Source organism: Dendropsophus ebraccatus, chromosome 11 (genome assembly GCF_027789765.1).
Source record: "Dendropsophus ebraccatus isolate aDenEbr1 chromosome 11, aDenEbr1.pat, whole genome shotgun sequence".
Classification (NCBI taxonomy): Eukaryota; Metazoa; Chordata; class Amphibia; order Anura; family Hylidae; genus Dendropsophus; species Dendropsophus ebraccatus.
In genome coordinates, this window is record NC_091464.1 from 48867833 (window position 1) to 48891137 (window position 23305).

Here is a 23305-nt window from a genome sequence, read left to right on the forward strand (position 1 = left end):
TGCTGTAGCACTTTTCTGATTTTCCCTCACAGCGAAATTTCAAAACTTTTGATCAGTTGAGTTCTCAGTGCTGAGATCCCCCACTGATCAGAAGAACGGGCGGGAAGAAGTGGGCAGTAGTGGCTTGTCATCCCACTGAACAGGAGAAACACATACAGTAGGAGGGAAATGCGTAGTAACACATGTTCTGTTTTCATATGAGATATTTGCTTGCTTTAGTGTTGTATTGTTTTTTTCAGCCGACCATAAGGGTATGTGCACACTACAGAATGGCTATGGAAAACCCATTGCGCATTCCGCAGCTCGCACCCGCTTGCGGATTGTGGCGGGTGCGTGCGTTTCCGCCTGTGTCATAGACTATTCTATGCAGGTTCATTCTTTGGACAGATGACGGAATCCGCCCATGCGAAGTCTATAACACGGGTGAAAACGCGCGCGCCACAGTCCGCAGGCGGGTGCGAGCTACAGAACGCGCGACGGGTTTTCCGTAGCCATCCCGTAGTGTGCACGTACCCTTAAAGAAGATCGCTAATAATCAGTTTTGTATCCATTTTATTTTTCATTTAAATGAAGGATCTGTCTGCTCCAGTTTGACTTCCATTGATGAAGTTGATTCATCTACACAAAATGAACATATTACAGTCCAGCTGGAAAGTGAAGAAGATGCATTTCTGGAAACAGCCATTTAACAGATGCTGATGTACAAAATAGACAGGAATAGGATGTAAAGAAGGTTCATAACGTCGGCTCTTTTTATTCACACCTCAAAAAAGCTGGTGCCTACCTAATATAAGGGGAAACAAGGCAAAAAAGCCTGAACACTGTGGTGAAGTGACTAATCTGCCGCTGGTGTCCTCCAGCACATACAACTACAGTACATGAACTTTTCTCTGGTCATTGTCAGAAACTATGGTTGTGCTTTTCAGGCTAAAAAAGCTACTACAGACTGCATATGTAGCAATTCCCAAATACAATATACACCATACCTTTTGACAGAATTGTTTTATATGCTAATACAGTTGACAGATCAGTGTGTGTAGGAGTATGGACATATTCTTCATATTATTGAGTTCATGGTACAATGTATTTTTGTCAGAACAATATTTTTGTCAGTATGATATCTTATATGAAATAAGAGGTAGAGTAGTACCTCCTAGACGTTTATGAGCCCCATATTGGCACATTTATCGCTGAGGGTAAGGCTTTTTGAAATTCTGGGATGCTTTCTAGTCAAAGTTTTTACTGTAACAAAGCTTTGGACGTGGACCTTTTGTACTACCAAACAAGTTGGCTTTGGGCCATGCACGCAAGCAGAGTCTAAGAACCCTCTAGGATTTCCCTAGAGCAGTCTCAGTGTGGGTAGCAGCTGCCCCGTGAACCAGATGACACAGAGGGGGTTAGACAACATCAAGTCCGCCAAAGTTCAGGGTCAACGTTCTGGGTCAAGCAAAGGAGAGATGCCAGAGGGGTCAGATGGTAAGAACCAGGGAAGCCAGAGAATTTAGGCAGAGACAGTATCTGGAAGGCAGACAGGGTCGTGGCAGGTGAACATACAGAAGTGATAGTACGATACACAGGAGTTAGAAGTAACTGGCATTGGTCATAAATAGAATAAGGAATAGCACACTTTTACTTTAGATACAAAAAAACAAGCAATTGCTCAACTTCAGTATGCTGGGTAAAGCAACATTGAAGGGTAGTTCTGGCCAGAGATGGGGGAGGGGGCGCATATTAAGGCTATGCAGTAAGAGACAGGCCATTCTGTGACCTGGCCGGGTTACGGAACAGCCGGTCTCTGAAAAGATCATCCTGGCCAGATGATCTTTTTGGCCGCAGTGGTCTGATACGGGCGCATCCGTGCGCGCCCACATCAGAACTCCCCACAGCATACTATGCTCACTCCATAGTGAGCACTGCCATGTTTTTTTGTGGCCGCTATTCAATGAATAGCAGCCGCAGAAAACGGACATGTCAGTTGTTTGAGGCGCCGCAAGAGATCCCGGCCGGAGCGTATACTATGTGTATACGCTCTAGCCGTGATTCATAAATCAAGGCCGTTGTACAACGCCTGTGGTTTTACGAAAATATATGGTGTGTGAACATAGCCTAAGAGTGCATGCACTTTCTCTTTAAGAAGCAGCAAGAAAATGCGCATGCACCCTGTGGTGAGCTTGAGCTCAGAAGCAGAAGCAGGGTGGCAGCAGCCTGAGAGCGGGGGAGGCATGGACCAGGAGCTGGTGGTGTGGGTGACAGCACATGCACCATCTGTCAGTTTACTTAGTTTTATACCATATACTGTACATGTACTACATGACAAGGTGGGGAGGAGACAGGGAGGAGGCGTGGCCTCTACCTGCGCCTGATTTATTAAGGGGAAAACCAGGCAAAAATCTTTACCTACTTCAGAGCATGTTTTCATTCACAGTCAGCAAGCAGAGATCTAAACCTACACAGTTCTGTGTTTGCTGTACCATAGTAATGACAGTAGTGGGCAGGAAAAAAAGCTAAGGGGGCGAGTATGCAAATGGACCAATCAGAGAGATGCACAATGGGAAATGTAGTTTCCTGGCCAGCGCCATCTTGGTTATAGATCTGCTTTTAGAAAAACCTGTAACTCAGGAATGGCAGCAGCTAGAAAGACAGGAGTGTGTTAAAGGACAACTCCGGCGGGACCCCCACCCCAAAAAAAAACACAGACACACACAGACACCATACTCACCATCCCTCCGGTGACGATCGCCACTCCATTCGCCCGCCGTCTGCCTCACCGTCACCTGCGTCCGCCGTCCAGCGATGTCTCTTGCTTCCGGGTCCATGAGAGAGAAAAGGCTGCCAGTGCGCTTGCGCACCGGCAGCCTTTTCATTGGCTGGAGCGCATCACATGGCTTCCAGCAAGCTCAGCCAATCAGGGCTGAGCAAGCTGGAAGCCATGTGATGCGCTCCAGCCAATGAAAAGGCTGCTGGTGCGCATGTGCACCAGCAGCCTTTTCTCTCCCATTCACTCTCAATGAAGACGCCGAAGAGGAAGAAGACCCGGACCGCCCCCCAGCTCTGACGTCACCCGTCACCAGATGCCGCCCGGGAGAAGAGGACCGTGACGACCGCAATAGGTAATGTATACATTCTTTAACTTCCGGGGTGGGGGGTCGGGAGTCCGAAAGTGGGGGAAGGGGGCCAGACCGGGTATTTAACCACATTAAAAGGTTATATAACTTTGTAATGTGTGTTAAATAAGCAAAAAAAAATGTTCGCCGGAGTTGTCCTTTAAAAATACTCAGGGGGACTTGGTGAGATATTTCATTTCATTTAATTTTTTATCTCTTAGTTGGATAACCCCTTTAATGTATTGTGGAGATCAATTTTTACCTTGTAATCCATCAAGAGGTATTATAACAATATCATCATTATCCAATGTTAAAGACTGTGACATTTATACAATAGAAGGAACAGGTTACAGCCTTATAAATATGAGCTCCTATTAGCACATTTATACAAGTAAGGACCAGTGTGAAATTCAAGAGAATCAAGGTGTTCCCAAAAACACCCAAAATCAATATACATGCAAAGCTAAATGGAAAAAAAGCCCAACCCAGAGGTGGGGTTAGGTGTTTGGCATGCCTCATTTTATGTCTGTGAAGTTTTTACCTTGTGATTCTGTAAATAAAATAAAGCTTTTTGTTTTTTACAAACTGAATTCTTTTTTCATTCATCTGTAGTGATGGAGCTGAATGCTGTGTGGAAAAAAGCTTGCAGTTATGGATCACTAAAGCTGTTGAATTGGTTTGAAACTATTGGCCTCAACGAGTGCTGCACCACACTGAAAATACAGAATCATGCACATGTTATTAACCTCTTAAAGAGGTGCTCAGACACTTAAAAATTTTTTTATATGTTGCTTCCCTTATCAAAAACATAATAAACATCGTATTCTTACCTTTCCACGCTCCCCTGGTGTCCTCCTGCAGTGTCTCTGGGTCCCCCACTGACCAGCATAACTGCAGAGCACCAGATGAATATTAATTAGAAGGGATGGGCCAGACCGGAGCACTAATGGTGGTAACCCCACCTTCAGTGCACCAAACACCTCATTAGCATATGAAACAAACTAATAATAATCTGAAAACGGCGCTGAGATCGGCAAAAACAGCCATCATTTTGATGGTGTGTGAACATAGCCTCAGGGTGCATTTAAAAGTTTAGAGAAGGTCAAATTAAAGGTAGAAACACACACACCGGATTCGGACCAGATTTCACGCTGCGAATTTGCAGCGAAATCCACTGCGAATACCTTGTCTGTCATTTTCAATGAGAATACATGCTTGTGGTGGGATGTCCACGCTCCGGCTTGCTTCGGGGGTTCCCGGCTGGATGCTCTGCCAATCGGTGCACTGTCCCGCCGCAGCCACTGATCGGATGAGCAGGACGTCCAGACGCCAGGAGCCCCCAAAGCAAGCCGGAGCGTGGAGCAGGTAATGTATGTTAAGGGGGCTGTCACTTACATACTCACAACAGGATGTCAATCCCGCTGCGAGTATGTATTCTCATTGAAAATGACAGGCAAGGGATCGCTGCAAATTCGCTGCGTGAAATCCTCTGCGGATTCGGTGTGTGTGAAACTAGCCTAAAGGAGAAATTCCATGGCATTAAGAAAATGCTGAAAGGCAGGGGGTGCTGCAATGCCACTTACCCGGCTGAGTGATTGCTGGTGGATGTCAGCAGGACCCAGGAGCAGCACTGCAGAGGCACACGGACAGGTAAGTATACATTGTTTATTAATTTCCTGCATTCCCCTGCCGGCCGCCTGTCTTCATAGGACTTCCCATTCAAGTTCACCTGTAAAGGTTAGAGTGCCTTTTACGTTCATCCTGGAATTTCACCTGCAAGGCAAATTATCTCTTTTTGTGAGTAATGTTTATACATTTTCATTAATAAAGTTTTATTACAAAGTTATATCACTTTGTTAAAATTATAATTTATTTCCAAGATTGTGTTCTTTCAATTCTAGCCCACACATTTTCTCGATATACAGCAGTTTCCTATATGCCAAAACTAAATGCACTAAAATAGAGACTGTGACTATGTACAGGCGGATTCCGCATTCCGCTGAAAAAATTGACATGTCAATTCTTTCAGCGAATGGGGGAATCGGCCCGCCCATAGAATGGTGTCTATGGAGCCGCTGGATAGTCGCACGGTGCACGGGTTCCATATTGTGAACCTACCCTCACGTCAATTCTTTAGGTGTGTGACGGAATCCGCCCAACCATAGAATGGAGTCTATGGAGCCGGCGGAGCGGTAAGCGGGAGCGCGCAGGGACAAGTATTCCGCCAGAATTACTCTGTGTGCATATACCCTCACAAGGCAGGGAGGAGGGGGAAAAGGATGAAAATTTCCTGGTTTTAAAATGGTTAAAATGGCAAGGTGTGTCATCCAGAGTGGCTGTCACAGCTGCCTCATACACTGATGGCCACAGCTGCCTCATACACTGTCGGCCACAGCTGACTCATACACTGATGGCCACAGCTGCCTCATACACTGTCGGCCACAGCTGACTCATACACTGATGGCCACAGCTGCCTCATACACTGTCGGCCACAGCTGACTCATACACTGATGGCCACAGCTGCCTCATACACTGACGGCCACAGCTGCCTCATACACTGACGGCCACAGCTGCCTCATACACTGACAGACACAGCTGCCTCATACACTGACGGCCACAGCTGCCTCATACACTGACGGCCACAGCTGCCTCATACACTGATGGACACAGCTGCCTCATACACTGTCGGCCACAGCTGCCTCATACACTGATGGCCACAGCTGCCTCATACACTGATGGCCACAGCTGCCTCATACACTGTTGGCCACAGCTGCCTCATACACTGATGGCCACAGCTGCCTCATACACTGATGGCCACAGCTGCCTCATACACTGATACCCACAGCTGCCTCATACACTGACGCCCACAGCTGCCTCATACACTGACAGCCACAGCTGCTTTATACACTGACAGCCACAGCCTCCTCATACACTGGCAGCCACAGCCTCCTCATACACTGACAGCCACAGCCTCCTCATACACTGACAGCCACAGCCTCCTCATACACTGACAGCCACAGCCTCCTCATACACTGACAGCCACAGCCTCCTCATACACTAACAGCCACAGCCTCCTCATACACTGACAGCCACAGCCTCCTCATACACTGTCAGCCACAGCTGCTTTATACACTGACGGCCACAGCTGCCTCATACACTGACAGCCACAGCTGCTTTATAAACTGACAGCCACAGCCTCCTCATACACTGACAGCCACAGCTGCCTCATACACTGACAGCCACAGCCTCCTCATACACTGACAGCCACAGCCTCCTCATACACTGACAGCCACAGCCTCCTCATACACTGTCAGCCACAGCTGCTTTATACACTGACGGCCACAGCTGCCTCATACACTGACAGCCACAGCTGCTTTATACACTGACAGCCACAGCCTCCTCATACACTGACAGCCACAGCTGCCTCATACACTGACAGCCACAGCCTCCTCATACACTGACAGCCACAGCCTCCTCATACACTGACAGCCACAGCCTCCTCATACACTGTCAGCCACAGCTGCTTTATACACTGACGGCCACAGCTGCCTCATACACTGACAGCCACAGCTGCTTTATACACTGACAGCCACAGCCTCCTCATACACTGACAGCCACAGCTGCCTCATACACTGACAGCCACAGCTGCCTCATACACTGACGGCCACAGCTGCCCCCAACCAGTAATAACCTCAGAGACCCCTGTATATTACACAGCGTCATACATTGTTCTTGATACAGCTCACCACACTGTTCTTCAGTATAACCTCCACAATTCTCCATGTATAATAGATATGATACAAGCCTTGTCCCTCCCTGGAGGACCGCAGCCACCACACAGCAGCACCGCTCACCTTCCGCTACAATGTTACAGGATGGAGCCGGCGGAGTGGGCGGAGCCTGTGTCCCCAGCCTCTCGGTGTACGCCCCGCCCTTTTCCTTTCCCCTGCGCGCGACATTGGCGGGAAGATCCGTCTGTGTGAGGTGCGCTGTGAGGAGAAGAAGATGAAGAGAACTCTGCCAGGTGATGGCGCCTCCCCGCGGTGTAACGAGGGAGTGAGGGGGCGGCTAGTGATGGAGGAGGATTATAACCCTGGCCGTCCAGTAATGACAGGGGGCGCTATACTGCCTGGGTGTGACTGGGTTATTATTTCTCTATATATCAGACTATGGTACATTGTATATGTGTCCATAGCAGTGAGCAGCCATGACGAGGATACCTGTGGTGTCTGTACAATGACGGGACTTCATCAGGGGGTGAGTTATTATCCCCACACAGCAGCAGCGCCACATAATCCCTCTAATGGCGGCCATTGTCGCCATGAGCTGGACACAAGCGGCTAGCTTCTACATTGTGGCCACTTACTGCACCTGTATTTGCTGGGGTAAGTGCAGCAGCCTGCCTCTGGGGTACATAAATACATGCAGGACTATGGGGATTAGTTAAAGGGGTTGTCCAGAAAATATCTTTTTCTTTCAAATCAACTGGTGTCAGTAAGTTATATAGATTTGTAATTTACTTCTTTTTAAAAATCTCAAGTTGTCCCATACTTATCAGCTGCTGCATGCCCTGCAGGAAATGTTTTCTTTTCAGTCTGAGTGTATGTGCACACTGAGCAATAGGTGAGGAATCCGCTTTAATTTCAGCTTGAAATTCCTCCCGTAAAATATGTACAGAGCAATGTCCCATTGTGTTTAACCTCTAAAGGACATATGCCGTACCCGTATTGCATATGTCTGCAAGAGGAGTTCAGAGCAGGGTCGCGCCGCGATCCCGACTGCTATCTGCAGCAGCGGACCACTGCTATTAGCAGGAGCGGTCCGATCGCTGCTCCCGCTAATTAGTCAATCCCCTCTTCAGTCAATCAATGCTTTGAAGAGGGGAGCCGGGGATTTGGAAGACCTGCTACGCGGAGCAGGTAACGTTTGCTCGTGGCCCGGGCGATCGGCGTGGGGGGGTGGGCGATCGGTGCGGGTGGGGGGGGGGCGATCGGAGCGGGGGGGGGGGGGCGATCCAAGGGGGGGGGGGGGGGTCAATCAGAGCGGCGGCGGGGGCCGCGCGGCCGGACTTTCGTGCGACGACTGTTTTCTTGGAACGATCGGCAAATTTTTTGCCAACGACGATTTAAGAACAAGATAAAAGATCAAAATTAACGATTTCTCGCTCGTCATTCGATCGTTCGCTGCGTTTACACGTACGATTATCGTTCGAATTAGATCGATATCGCGAAAATTCGCCCGATAATCGTATTGTGTAAACGTAGCATTATTGTGATCGTATGGGCAGACACTCCAGTCTCTGCTTGGTAACTCTTCAGCTCTTTCAGGGTGACTGAGCTTGCTCTGTAGCTGCAAAAATTGGGCTAAAATTAAGCCAATCAATAGGTGGTGTCACCAGGTGTATCCTAAAGCTCGAACCATTGTGAAAATTTGCCCATTCTCGGACTGTCCATCATTACTCTTGCACCTATATTTTGACATAATTTGCACCATGTTTTAATGGCCATCTTCAGTATATTTATTATGAATCTGTACCATTTTTGGACACATTTGGCTTTGCGCACTACTGTAGTTTTCCTCTGTGTGTGATTTAGCTGAAGTAAGGTTTTTAAACATATTTATTATTTGCAATTTTAAACCAATTGCTTAAAGGGAACCTGTCACCCCCCGTACCGGGGTGACAGGCTCCCGACCCCCCGTTAGAGACCCCTATACTTACCTCATCCCGCCGGGTCCCACTTCTGGAGATGGTCGGGTCCCGGAGATCTCAGCCGCTGCAGCCCGGCGCGCGCGCTGAGAGATGAGTCCAACACCCATAGAGAGAGGAGAGTCCAGCGCTCCGTCATTCTCTATGAGCGTTGGACTCATCTGTCAGCGCGCGCGCCGGGCTGCAGCGGCTGAGATCTCCGGGACCCGACCGAATCCAGAAGCGGGACCCGGCGGGATTAGGTAAGTATAGGGGGCTCTAACGGGGGGTCGGGAGTCTGTCACCCCGGCACGGGGGGTGACAGGTTCCCTTTAATCTCACATACCTGTCATCAGCTATCTTCACCCAATTGGTGAGTAGTCACTCCTGCCCCAGGAAGATCAGGTAACTGGACATGACCATGCTGAGTGAGTTCTGTTCACGAGCCATATTGGAACAATGTAGGGCTCACACACAGAACTCAGCTGACATGGTTGTACACAAAGTTATGTAATCTTCTGGTGGCAGGAGCAACTACTCACCAATTAAGCTAATGACATTTTAGCTAATGACGGGTTTGCTTTAATTTACTCCAAAGTTTACTCTAAATACAGTATTAGACCCCTTTAGTAAAACTCCCCAATGGTTTGCTGCTGAAGGTACTAAAAACACACAGATTTACTCCTCCAGTAAATGTAAATTTCCTAAATGACTATGCGTCTTTCCTTTCCAGCCTGTCTTCCTGTTCCCATCTTTAACCAGAAGAAAAGAAATAGACTACCACTCACCTCAGTTCCTCAGATAAAAGAACAGAGTTCTGATGGGTCCCATCATGGCCCTGAAAGTTTTCACTTACCTTCTTTGGCAACAGGTAAATTAATCCCTTAACGATTGATGATGCGTATATATGTCATGACTGGGTCAACATTCCCGCATCATGACAGGTATACCTGTCATCAACTGTAACTGTCTCTGCTGGTAAACAAGCAGTGAAAGCACAGTAACAATTTCTGTCTAAGGGTATGTTCACACTGAGTAAAATAGGCAGAGTTCCGCCACGGAATTCTGCCTGCCTCAGTGTGTCATAGCATCTCTACGGGAGAGTGAGCGCTCCTCCTCTGTCGCTGCTCTCTGCTCAAAGAAGTGGCATGTCATGAGTGGAGAGCCGCGCGCACTCTCCGCTGCCGCCGCTCTCCGGTTAGGGAAGTGACTTGTCATTTCTTTGAGCGGAGAGCCGCAGCAGAGGAGGAGCGCGCGCTCTCCCATAGAGATGCTATGACACACTGAGGCAGGCGGAATTCCGCCTATTTTAGTGTGAACATACCCTAAGACACCTGACCATTTCTGCTAGCAGTACGGGTACCCCTGTCATCGGTCCCTGGTCTGCAATCACTGTCTTAGACAGCGATTGTCACTATGCTGTCACCGCTGTTTATGTGTTCCTGCTTATGTGCCCGGTTTCCTGTGCAGCAACCACTGCTATTACAGATAGCTGACGGTTGCTGCTAATAGCCCGCTGTGACTGTTTCAGGCTGTGATTGGTCACTGACCAATCACAGCATTCAATATCAAAGCCAACTCCCGTTGCTTCTGTCCCTCCGTCACTTCTCTTGGTCTTAGTGTCAACTCCCTGCAGTGTCTGTATTGAAGCTGCTGCAGCTCATTGGACACATGAGACTCAACCTCTATAACATTGATTGTTGTGATGGGTCAATGACAGTGTCAGTCATCGTGGTGTCACTGACCAATCAACAGCAACAGGTTCTGGTTCTTGGGTGCACATCTGTTGTCCTGTCCAGTGCTGTGGGTCGGTCAGGAATATTTAATGTGTGAATGTGGTCTAAGATTGTGAGGCCTAATGGGGACAGCAAAAGAGTAGAGTAATGATAGTCTATGTAAAAATGCTACAGAATAATTCACTGCTACATAATTAATAGAGGCCACTTCCATACATCTGTTTATTCAGCCACATATGCCCCTTATAGCTAGGTATGTCCCCTGCAGCCAGATATACCACTAGTTGCCAGATTTGCCTCCTTGTAGCCAGATATGCCTCCGATTGTAGCCAGTTATGCCCCTGATTGTAGCCAGATATGCCCAGTCTTGTAGCCAGATATGCCCCTACCTTGTATTCAGATATGCCCCCACTTGTAGCCAGATACCAGCTGCAGACAGATATGCCCCCACTTGCATCCAGATTTGCCCCCAATTCTAGCCAGATATGCCTTGTAGCTTAATATGCCCCTTCTGCATTTTCACCCACTTGTAGCCAGGTAACCCCCCCCCCCCCTCCCCATTGTAGCAAGGTATTACCTTATATACAGGCAAATACAGGCAAACAGACAAATTTGGTCAGCTCTCCTAAAATGCTAGTCACACTAGGCAGGTGCATGTTGCTTTGCACACGCAACACACGCAACTCTGTCATATGTACCTCTTTTGTTTCAAGTTTTTTATATGACCCCTCTCAGGCATGTGACTGATCACTTGCTCATGACATCATCAAATGTTTCATCACCTCTGTGCAGGGTAAACTTTGTGGACGATTCCTGTAAGAAGCTGGATACATTTTTCCCCATCGCATCCAGCTTCCTTTCCTTCCCAACACCAATGGCACAGATGGGTGCCTGGCAGCAGAATTTAATGGATTGTGCATCTGTGGGTCGCTACACACATTTTTTTTTTACTTCAACTACACTTTTGCCTGGTTTGAGACAATTGAAGCTAATTCTTTATTGATTTCTTTATTAGTAGTCTATTAAGAACAAAAATAGAGTAAAATTAGTTGTAGTCAAACAAAAGAGGCCAGCACATTTTTCATTCATATGTTAAAAGCAGTCAAATTTATTTATATACTTTATTGTTCTATTTTTATTCAGATTCCACTTGGGAAAACAGACTATCTCAGCTGCAAAATGCTGGGAAAAAATTGGAATTCAGGTAACAACTTTATCAGGCTAAATATGTAATTTCTACATGAGGATAAAGCAGCAACTATGAGTGATGTGTAAGGGCGCACTCTGAGGTTATTTTGGTCAGTATTCTTAGTCAAAACCAGGAGTGAATCCAAAACAAAGAATAAAGTACAAATTTTTCATTATAGTTTTTTTTTTTCTACATGTCTGTTTTACTCCTAGTTTTGGCTAACAATTCTGACCAAAATACAATGTGTGACTTGTACATTCCCAATTGCCAGACAATTCTTAACTTCCTCTTAAATGTGCATCAGTTGCTCTTATGGGTTGTTTGGCCCTGGCCTAAGAATATGTTGAAAATGAGTAATTCAGGCGATATTTGACTCCTGCACACCAGACCCCGCCACTGCTTGTTGGACCCCGCCACCACCGGCTGTTGTGAAAATCCTCAGTAAATACATCTCTCAGTGTGATTGGCACTGTAGAAGTCTGCCTCATCTTAGAAGGGTCATACCTAAGAATCTCCGTTCCCAGAGAGGCATGGTTACACAGGATTTCTGCTCCAGCCATGACTACTTTGGCACTGGAGGAATGCCCTGATGCCTAAATAAGGTTACTTTACATACGGCATGGGAGCTTTTCAAAGTTCATATTTGGGGGCTAGGTAGAAAGCTATTAGTGATCACTTACATGTTTGGAAACTGTGCTGGGGGATTTCTGACTCTATATGCTTGGCCACTTTGAGGGGGATTGCTTCCCTATAAGATTTGCCTGCCATATTTATCTTGCAGATATACATACTGATTGATATGGCTCAGTGTTGATTTTATGATCCTGGTAGACAGTGGCCCCACACACACACAGCTCCAAATGTTGTTACATCATTGGACTTAAAGTGTCGCTGTTGTTTTTTTGTTTCGTGTTTTTTGCAGAAATTAATAGTACAGGCAAATTTTAAGAAACTTTGTAATTGGGTTTATTAGGCAAATATGCCATTATCTTTATTCAAAAAGACTTTCCCCAGGTCCCTCCCCACCCTCCTCTCTCATTCACTGCTTATTATCAGGAAATCTCGACTCTTTTACATCAGTTGAGCCCTGTGTAACCTATGGAGAGGGGAGGGGGCAGAAGGGAGATTAGCCACCAGCAGAGAACAAAGGATTACACAGCGGGACCTGTGTGAAAGCCGGTATTCAGAGGTCAGAGAGGTCAGTGCTGACTTCAGAGGAGATATCCCAGTGATGTAGCTGTAAATTAACTCTTTGTTGTCCTGTTTTGGTGCCTCATCTCCCTCCACCCCTCTCCTCTCCATAAGAGAACCATGAAGACAAAGGGAAGAGCTTTAAAATGCTTTTTCATGATAAAAATGCATTTTTCAGCTAACAAAAACCAATAAACTCAATATATATGTATATTTGTGGGGTTTTATTGTATCCATCATTTTGTCAAAAAGAATAGCACATCATGCATCAAAATAGATAGAATGTGCAATGGAACCTCTTAACAGAGTCTAAACTTCCATTGAACTATACTCTAATATCTCATATCAGAAAATTGTTGCTTTTGTGTAAAGTAAAGAATGGTTATGTGTTTGTTATGTTATATTCTGTAACAGTTTAATCTTCTATTGTGTTGCAGATCAGCAGATAAACGAACAAATATCTGTCCTGGTGATGAAAATATGTTTAACAGCTTCAGCAAAGATTTACTTTCTGTTCCTAAAAGGCAATATGGACAAATGGACAATATAAAAGGACAAAGTGTAAATGAGAAGTGTACTCCACAATCTTATTCTCCTGTGCAGTTACAGACATCTGTAACATCTTACAAAAGGTCACATTATTCTTCTTCTACTTCTTCGGGAACTAAAGATAAACAACCTTCATATTTCTTTAAAAGCAATGCTAAAGTGAACAAAGATAATGCATTTGCTGACATGCCAGAAGAAGAAATGATACAGGTAAAAACACCCTGTCTTAATAGATAATACTGCGTGGTACAAAAGATCATTTTCCCTATAACAATGAAAAATTACCCTTAGTCACCCATAAAGGCTTTTCCCAAAGATAACATTTCTGATATATCATTTTAATATTCCATAAAAGTGGTTGGTGGGGGAGTCTGACTTACAGAACCAGATCTTGAGAATCGTGCTCCCTGGTGCAGAAATTGACAAGGACACTTCTGTATAATTCAGGCTTGTAGTCATGTTTGAAGTAATTTTAGAAATAGAAGTGTTTTCCAAAACATCACGTTGAACTTCTAGGGTTATGGATTATTTACTATATTTTATTTATCCTTTAACAGGTTTGACTTTTTTTGTTTTAATGGAAGCTGAAGTTATGGCAAGTGCACAAGGATTCAGAGACTACATGAAAAAGAGAACTCAGGCCCTGCACTATGTATAACACAGTGAATTGGCCTTGCTGGAATGTTCTATTGTTACATGAAAAGTGGCGCAAACTGATGACACTGTTAGATGGTTGTTAGGTAAAGGAGACACATGGTACTTTTTGTATATCTGTGTTTTCAGGATGTAAAAAAAAATATTAAATTTTTCTGTGCAAAGTGTTAAAGAGGTGTTCCCAAGCCACTGACCTACTGCAATGATGTAACACATCCTCGCTCTTCCTTCCATCTCTGACCCTGCTTGATTGTCAGTCAGGGCTCAGTTTCCAGCTGAAAAAAAATTAAGCAGGGAAAGGAATGGGAGAGGTTGCACTAAAGAATAAAAGGATTTTTCTATTTTATGGAAGCACAGACAGCTTTATGAAAGGTACCATATGTCTCATATTTAAAGGGGTTGGCCACTTTTTAAACATATTAGCCCATTCACAGTTATTCAAAAAGGGGTTAATACTTAGCCCTATGGTGTCTTGAGAAATTCCTCAGATCTTCCCCTTCAGGCATGGTGCTCCAGCCCTATAACACAATGTAGGCGTCCCTGCTTTGCACCGCCTCCGTCCCCCGGAAGTCAGTTCATGGAGGGGCATGTGATCCATCAGTCCGTCCACTGCCTCCCAGCATCCACTGCGCGCACGGCATTTGGCGCCTGTGCAGTGGTCTCCCGTTCCCCTGTGTTCAAGTATCCTGTCAGGTCTATTACAAAGCACAACAGAACGGAAGAGCACTGCGCAGGCGCTGGATGCTGAGCGCATAGTGCTCTCTCCCCCTGCCTCTCACCCTTGTGCTCTTTAGTATATGTGCCATAATCGTTTGACACTGGAACGGGAGAGCACTGTGCAGGCCACAAATGCCGATCGCAGTGCCCTCTCCTCCTGGTCTCCCCTGCTCTCATCACTTTCCCAATTGCCGCTCTACTGCAGCCCCCCGGCCCCGAGCACCTCCACGGCTCAGTCCTGGACTGAGCGGGACAGAAAGGGGCTGCCTGGGACGCGGAGATGCTCGGGACCGGGGGCTGCAGCAGACCGCCAATTAGGAAAGTGATGAGAGCAGGGGAGACCAGGAGGAGAGGGCACAGTGCTCTCCGGGATGGGCAGGGGCGGACTGGGGCGCCGTGGAGGTGCTTGGGGCTGGGGGCTGCAGCAGAGCGGCAATTAGGATAATGATAAGAGTGCAGGGGGGGCCAGGAGGAGAGGGCACTGTGCGATCGGCACCTGCACAGTGCTCTCCGGGATGGGCAGGGGGCGGACTGGGAAGCGGTGGTGGTCGGGGCGGCAGTAGAACAGCAAATAGAGAGGTGATGAGAGCAGGGGAGACCAGGAGGAAAGTGCGATTGCAGTGCTCTCTGCTCCTGCTCTTCTCCCCCGCTCTACTGCCGTCAGCAACCACGGAGTCCCAGTCCGCCCCCTGCCCGTCCCGGAGAGCACTGTGCAGGCGCCGATCGCACAGTGCCCTCTCCTCCTGGCCCCCCGCACTCATCATTATCCAAATTGCCGTTCTTCTCCAGCCCCGAGCACCTCCACGGCGCCCCAGTCCGCCCCCTGCCCGTCCCGGAGAGCACTGTGCCCTCTCCTCCTGGTCTCCCCTGCTCTCATCACTTTCCTAATTGGCGCTCTGCTGCAGCCCCTGGCCCCGAGCACCTCCGCGTCCCAGGCAGCCCCTTTCTGTCCCGCTCAGTCCAGGACTGGGGTGCCGTGGAGGGGCTCTGGGCCGGGGGGCTGCAGTAGAGCGGCAATTGGGAAAGTGATTAGAGCAGGGGAGACCAGGAGGAGAGGGCATTGCGATCGGCATTCGTGGCCTGCACAGTGCTCTCCCGTTCCAGTGTCAAACGATTATGGCACATATACTAAAGAGCACAAGGGTGAGAGGCAGGGGGAGAGAGCACTATGCGCTCAGCATCCAGCGCCTGCGCAGTGCTCTTCCGTTCTGTTGTGCTTTGTAATAGACCTGACAGGATACTTGAACACAGGGGGACGGGAGACCACTGCGCAGGCGCCAAATGCCGTGCTCGCAGTGGATGCTGGGAGGCAGTGGACTGACTAATGGATCACATGCCCCTCCATGAACTGACTTCCGGGGGACGGAGGCGGGGCAAAGCAGGGACGCCTACATTGTGTTATAGGGCTGGAGCACCATGCCTGAAGGGGAAGATCTGAGGAATTTCTCAAGGCACCATAGGGCTAAGTATTAACCCCTTTTTGAATAACTGTGAATGGGCTAATATGTTTAAAAAGTGGCCAACCCCTTTAACAATGTCAACGGCTTCGTATGTGAATTGCAGCTAACAGATTCATTTCAGACATTAAAATCTGTGGATGCTCCTCCATATTTTAGCACAATATGTTTTAACCAGCTTTCAGCCCACTAACCAATCGCACATGTAACACGTGAAAGACAGGCTTTTAATGCATACATATTCAGTATTGGTTTCTGGCAGCTGTAGTCCCCATATATCTTTACATTTTAAAGTGCAGTATTTGTCATTTGTAGTCATTTAGTGTCTTATGAAAAGGGCATTTTCTCTCTAGATTTTATTGTTTTTAATGTCTGAATGTTTGTTATTGGGAAAAAAACTAGATTTTTGTCCCTGATTATTTCCTTTGCTTTTCCCTTCTTCATGATGCTACTCCTACATACTACAGCAGAAGACGTTGGTTAATTCTGTATCTATTTTGTCACTGATAGATTATTTTCCATCTCTCTATAGGCTATACCACTTTACCAAATGACTTTTAAAGAAAAGAGTAATTCCTTGAGGATTTTGTCTGCATCAATAGAGAGCATGAAGTACTGGAGTCAGTACAGTGACAAAATCCCACTCTTATTTGAGGTACTAGGTATGTGCCATCTGGTGACGTCGTATTGCACATGTTTGGATCTGCAATGTTTAAAATGTATAAATGCAATCACTTTCCACTGAGTGTGCAGTAAATGAGTAGTTATTATTAGAGATTTCCTAAAATGCGGTGAAGGCTATGTTCCCACAATGTAAAAATAAGTGCAAAAAGCGGCCGTTGTTGCAAAACAACTGATGGTATCAATGATAATTAATAACGGCCATTAGTTTGCAACAGTGGACATTATTTTCCCTAATGTTTACGTAATTTGAGGCCTGTAACACTTGTACAAACCATCTTTTTGATGTTGCTCTCCTGTTTTTTAGCATGTATGTTTGTAAAAGTAATGCAGATGTTAATTATTGGCTTTCGCAATATAAGGCCATGTTCCCACATAGTATTTTGCTCAGCACTTTGCAACCAAAACCCGGAGTGGATTGAAAACACAGAAGGCAAATGGCAAATAATTACAGTTATTTTAAACAACGGCCGTTGTTTTGAAAGAACTGTTATTTTCTATTAAATGACGGGCATCCACTAAATTCAGCAGTGTGTAAACAGCCTTTCTGTTATTCAATGCACTCCTGGTTTTGGTTGCAAAATACTTAGCAAAAATACTGTGTGGGAACGAATAATGTGAATCCTACCATATCCTGATCAGACAAATAGATCATGTGTGGCGCTCTTTCCAACCACAGGGACCTTCACAATTACACTGTCCATGTACCCGGATTTAGCAACTTGATGTTAACCCTTTGAGGACCAGGCCCAAAATGACCCAGTGGACCGCGCAAATTTTGATCTTAGTGTTTCCGTTTTTCCCTCCTCCCCTTCTAAGAGCTCTAGCACTCTCAGTTTTCTATCTACAAGCCATGTAAGTGCTTGTTTTTTACAGGAATAGTTGTACTGTGTAATGGCGTCATTCATTTTACCATAACATGTATGATGGAATTCCAAATATATTATTTATGAAGATATAAATTGGTGAAATCGCAAAAAAGAATGCAATATGGTAACGTTTGGGGGGTTCCTGTGTCTACGTAATGCACTATATGGTAACAGCGACATGACACTATTATTCTATAGGTCAGCCCGAACACAACCATATGCAGGTTACACAGATTCTCTAATGTTATATATTTTTTTTTTTATGAAATCCGTTTTTTTGCCAATTAAATATTAATAAAATGGGCCTATTGTGACGCTTATAACGGTTTTATTTTTTCACCTATGGGGCTGTATGGGGTGTCATTTTTTCCGCCATGATCTCTAGTTTTTATTAATACCATATTTGTGAAGATCGGACGTTTTGATCACTTTTTATTGATTTTTTTTAATATATAATGTAACATAAAATCGGTAATCTGCGCACTTTTTCCCCTCTTTTCGTGTACGCCGTTTACCGGTCGCAATGACGCTTGTTATATTTTAATAGATCGGACAATTACGCACGCTACGGTATATTATATGTTTATCTATTTATTCATTTTTATATGTTTTATTTATATAATGGGAAAGGGGGGTGATTTAGACTTTTATTGGGGGAGGGGTTTTGGGGTTGTGTGTTAGTGTTTTGAACTTTTTTTTTTTTACACATTTGAAGTCCCTTTGGGGGACTTCTACATTCACTAGTTTGATTTTTACACTGATGAATGCTATGCCATAGGCATAGCATTGATCAGTGTTATCGGCGCTCTGCTCATTGAGCCTGCCTGTGCAGGCTCAGTGCAGCAGAGCGCCGATCGGACCGCATGGAGGCAGGTGAGAGACCTCCAGCAGTCCGTTTTACCGATCGGGACCCCCGCAGTCACACTGCGGGGGTCCCGATCGGTAAGTGACAGGGGACTCCCCCTGTCACTTACACTTAAACGCTGCGGTCGCGCCGCGATCGCGGCGTTTAAGGGGTTAATGACACGCGGCAGCGCGATCGCTGCAGCGTGTCATTACCGGTGAGGTCCCGGCTGCTCACTGCAGCCGGCCCCCACCTCCTATGAAGCGCGCTCCGCTCCGGAGCGCGCTTCATAGCGGGAATAACACCCATGACGTAAGGTTACGTCATGGGTCGTCTGGGGACAGACTTCCATGACGTAACCCTACGTCCAGGGTCGTCTAGGGGTTAAAGCATAACTGTCATTTTTTTTTTTCAGTAGCATAAGCGATTTAAAGAAACTTTATAATGGGTTTTATTAGGCAAAAAAGCCTCTTTCTGTACTCAAAAAAACTATTTCCTAGCGTCCCCCCTCACTTCTTCAGGCAAATCCATTTTCATTACAGAGAAACCGGGTTCTGCTGTGTCCATTATATCTCTATGGAGGGGGTAGGGGCGGAGGAAGATGGGTGAGCAGAGAGAAGAGACATGAAGGTCATCTGTTTGTAGACTGTCTGGGCACCTAAAACGCACCTAAAAATCCAAGATCTGTCCTGGGGTCCGTTCGGCAGCTGATGCAGTTATTGTCCTAAAAAACAACTTTTAAACTTGCAGCCCTGTGTCAAATTGGTGTGGCCTAGAGTGTGTGTGCCCAAGCGTTGCACCGCTTCTCCATCCCTCCTCCCCACAGTCATTATTAGGAATGCCCTCCTGGGCAGTATTTTTCCAATTCATCACTTGTCTGAACACTGCACATTCAACACATGTACAGTGTTCACACAGGTGATGAATAGGAAAAATTCTGCCCAGGGCTTTCCTAATGATGAGGGTGGGGAGGAGGGACGGAGAGACAATGCAAGGCTTGGGCACACACAGTCTAGGCCATGCCAATTTGACACAGGGCTGCAAGTTTAAAAGTTGTTTTTTAGGACAGTAACTGCATCACCTGCCGAATGGACCCCAGGACAGATCTTGGATTAAAAGCAGCTATCCGAAGGTACAAGTGGTTTGGGGGGTTCCGATTGTGGTTACAGAGTCACTTTAAAGGCAGAATCTTCACCAGAAGGCAGTGTTACCCATCTGTAGAAAGCTGTTTAGGGGTCGTTACCCCTCATGAGTACCGAGCAGGTTACTGGATGGTATTGCTGTGGCTTTATGGTGCATCGTGCCACAAGGCCTTCACATGGATGTCAAACTGTATTCTTCAGTACTTAATGTAAGCCTAGAAGTTTAACAATTCACATTTAAGCCACCCTTTCTTTTGTCTGTAGCAACCCTTGACTCTGCTGTCACATCAGGTGAACATGGATCAAAAGTCTTCCTTCTTAGAGATGGCAAGAACCATGTTCAATGCATATTTTATGAAATTGTAAGTAATTTCAGAACCTTTTATACTCCTTTATCAATCTTTCATAGAATCTGCATGTACAGAAAATATCAACTCATAATTTTTTTTACTACATATATGAATTTTTTTAATCTTATCTTTATCTTCCACTGGGTATTATGGTTCCAGCAAACCCAGGTTCTTCCTTTTATGGTAAAAATCATGACTTTATTTCAGTATTAATTCATTTTAGTTTCCAATATCTCTGCTTGCATTCATTCAATAGAAAACTTCATTGTTTACTTCCATTGCGAAAAGATTTGTCTTAGGTGAAGATTTTATTTGGGTAAAGATTTGTTTATGTGAAGATCTTACAAGTATTTAGTTCATTACAAGACATGGCTCTGGTAACTGTACAAGGATAACTGAAGAGTGAGAGGATCCGGCAATCCAGGTACTTTGAAAATTTAAAATTTAACTTTTTTTTAACTTAAAGTTAAATTTTACATTATTGAAGTACCTGGGAGTGCTCAATCTTCTCACTTTTCAATTATCCTTGGATTTTAGTGGAAGGCCTCCACCCATTGTTCCACGCACCCATCCCTCTATGCACACAAGCCACAAGATACGATCAGAGTTGAGCTGACCATATGCTTCGCTTGTTGTGCATATGACTTTCATTCATAATGTACAGATAGAGAACACACAGAGGAGAAGATTTATCAAGCTCTCTTATAATAAGATTGGGTATTATTGTCTGACAACAGCCAAGATATTTAAATTAAAAAATAATTTAAGTTCTGGTTTGCGAATGCTTGACATTTGACTTCATAAATTCACTCATCTCTATTATACTTGCATCAAAATACCAAGTCAAATATTTACCTTATGTTGAATACTGTACAGCCATTTAGTCTTTTTGTAACCATTGTATCAATATGTTTCTACTTAGGATCAGGAGTTACCAAGACTAATCAGAGGCCGAATTCATAGAGCAATGGGGAATTATGACCAGAGAAAAAACATGTTTAAGTGTGTTTCAGTAAGAGCGGCATCAGTGGCAGAGCAGCAGACCTTTATGCAATATATCATCATAGCTGACAAAGAGATGGAGAAGTGTGTTACAAGTCTAGAAGATGCTAAGTGAGACCTAGTCATGTTATTGAATGTTTGTTTGAATAGTCAAATTAAGACTGATTATTTAACAATGTTATTTTGCTTTAACATTACATTATCCCTTGTGTTGAGTGATGTATATATTCCATAGTATAGGTATTCATAGAAATAAATATATCTTATTTGTTAATGTTTAATTGCTTCTATATGTTTTTTATGTGTCTACCATTTAACCTCTATGTGGGTTCACACGTACCGGATCCATCAGTACTGTCATTTTGAAAAATTGAAAACAATGCCAGCATATGATTAACCCTTGTGCATCATCAGGTGTACTGGTATGCCCAATGTGTACACGGGGCTTATGGAGCAGGCTCAGGGGCTGATTCCCTTAGCAGCCTCCAGTAATGGTCAGAGACTGGAACTGGAGTTGGCTTCAAGTTTAAACCGTGAGAAAAACTAATACATTTGGCAAAAAGGTCTAATATTTGATATGCTATGTCTCTTAACCAGTCTGTTCACATTAGTATTTGGCATGTCCAAACATCCATGTATTCTTAATATAAAGAGATGAGGGGTGCGGCCATGCCCCTCTGGCGCAGTGTATCTTTCCAAGAACAAAAGGGGCAGTTTAAATGCAATATGCCCGAGATATATGGGGAGGAGTATGGTGTACCCTATACACTCTAGACAATCAGCTGGTCCCAAAAGTCAAAAGATTTAGCAAACTTTTTTAATGTATATGGGGGGGGTCTATAAAACACCCTAACACAAATAATCATAACTATTGTGTTATGCCTAGTGCCGGTCATAAGGACAGGGAGCAAATATAACAGTGTATCGGTTTTACCTATTTAAGTGACATATCATTTGGTATTAGGCTAGAAATGACCAGTGGAGGACTTTAAATTGGATGTCCTGCCCCACAAAACTTTTGTATATTGCCTGAGGCTGCCAAAAAAAAATGAGATTAAAAAATGTGATTCACCTGCTGTGGCTGTCCTGATGGTGCCCTGTCCTACCACCTCGACAAGTAGGAAGCAGTTGCTCAGCCAATCACTGGCCAGTGCAGGATGGGATAAAAGGCACGATTGTGGAAGGTGAGTTTCACATTTTTTTGGCAACGTGAGCTCATACACTAGAATTTTGTGGGCTAGGACATCCCCTTTCATGGATGTCATGAGTAGAGATGATCGAACAGCGGAAAATCTTAGGTTCTATAGAACTCGAACCTTGTTGAACCTTCAGCATTTGATTTCTGATGTTTTCCCGGTCCGTGGGGAAGGAGGAGACAGCCGGGTACCGCCTGGAATTCCGGGATTTAGCCTAGGTAATAGGCTGTATCCCGTAATTCCAGGCGGTACCCGGCTGTCTCCTCCTTCCCCTTGGACCGGGAAGGCATCAGGAATCAAATGCAGAAGGTTCGACAAGGTTCGAGTTTTATAGAACCTAAGAACCTTTTCCGCTATTTGATCATCTCTAGCCATTAGCATTACAGAGAATCTGGAAGTACAAACCTGTATGTGCACTCACTTATGTTATTTTTTTTCTTATGTTAACTAGGAACAAAAAAAACTAACACCATTTTGAATAAAAATTACTTTATTAGTGTGACAAAATCAATGAAAAATATATTTTAGTTACCAGTTTATAACATCATAATCCAAACATCTGAGTATAAATAAAAGGTAAAGTAAGAAGAGACATTTTCTCTTTTTTGGAGACACTAAAAAGGAACATGACTTGAATAGTTTATTTATTTATTTTTTTTTACAAATATCCACTGAACTGTTGCAAACAGACAAATACAGAATCGAAATAGTATTTTACAGAATGTACAACATCTTGCAGTTAATAAACATCCCTGGTACATAACAAGTAGTTCAATTGATCTTTTAATAAAGGCACAGGATGGTTAAGTGGCAACTTTTCCTTCCTAGATGTAAATCTATGTCTGTTTATCACAGTCATCAGCTGTTATATGTGACAGCTTCTATATTATCATAGCAAATCAAGTCAACAGAGACTAGAATATTTCTATTAATGGCTA

At 45.0% G+C, this 23305-nt stretch overlaps 2 protein-coding genes and 1 long non-coding RNA gene across 3 annotated transcripts in view; 2 read left to right on the forward strand and 1 right to left on the reverse strand.

Annotated features, from left to right (window-relative positions):
• The window catches only part of LOC138767494 (transient receptor potential cation channel subfamily V member 3-like), a 29013-nt gene extending 26195 nt beyond the window's left edge, over positions 1-2818 (forward strand). The window contains exon 16 of the mRNA XM_069945018.1: positions 574-2818. Within this exon, the coding sequence (XP_069801119.1) occupies positions 574-689 (116 nt within the window). The 3' untranslated portion in view covers positions 690-2818. The remainder of the gene's footprint in view (positions 1-573) is intronic.
• LOC138767498 (uncharacterized) lies at positions 553-7043 on the reverse strand. Its single transcript, XR_011358803.1, has 3 exons — positions 6959-7043; positions 4688-4877; positions 553-784 (listed from the first exon to the last, which is right to left on the reverse strand). It is a non-coding gene; the product is annotated as an uncharacterized lncRNA (long non-coding RNA).
• SPATA22 (spermatogenesis associated 22) lies at positions 7024-21452 on the forward strand. Its single transcript, XM_069945021.1, has 7 exons — positions 7024-7128; positions 9524-9661; positions 11670-11730; positions 13344-13665; positions 16816-16945; positions 20084-20181; positions 21092-21452. The coding sequence occupies exons 1-7, from the start codon at positions 7110-7112 to the stop codon at positions 21284-21286; spliced, it is 963 nt and encodes a 320-aa protein (XP_069801122.1). The 5' UTR covers positions 7024-7109; the 3' UTR covers positions 21287-21452.
• The last annotated feature ends 1853 nt before the right edge of the window (positions 21453-23305 follow it).

What these genes read in the sequence shown, in the direction of transcription:
- SPATA22 (XM_069945021.1), top strand. An exon ending in GGGAAAAAATTGGAATTCAG is followed by an intron (nt 11,731 to 13,343) that starts GTAACAACTTTA and finishes ATTGTGTTGCAG; the next exon opens with ATCAGCAGATAAACGAACAA. An exon ending in ACTCTTATTTGAGGTACTAG is followed by an intron (nt 16,946 to 20,083) that starts GTATGTGCCATC and finishes TTTTGTCTGTAG; the next exon opens with CAACCCTTGACTCTGCTGTC.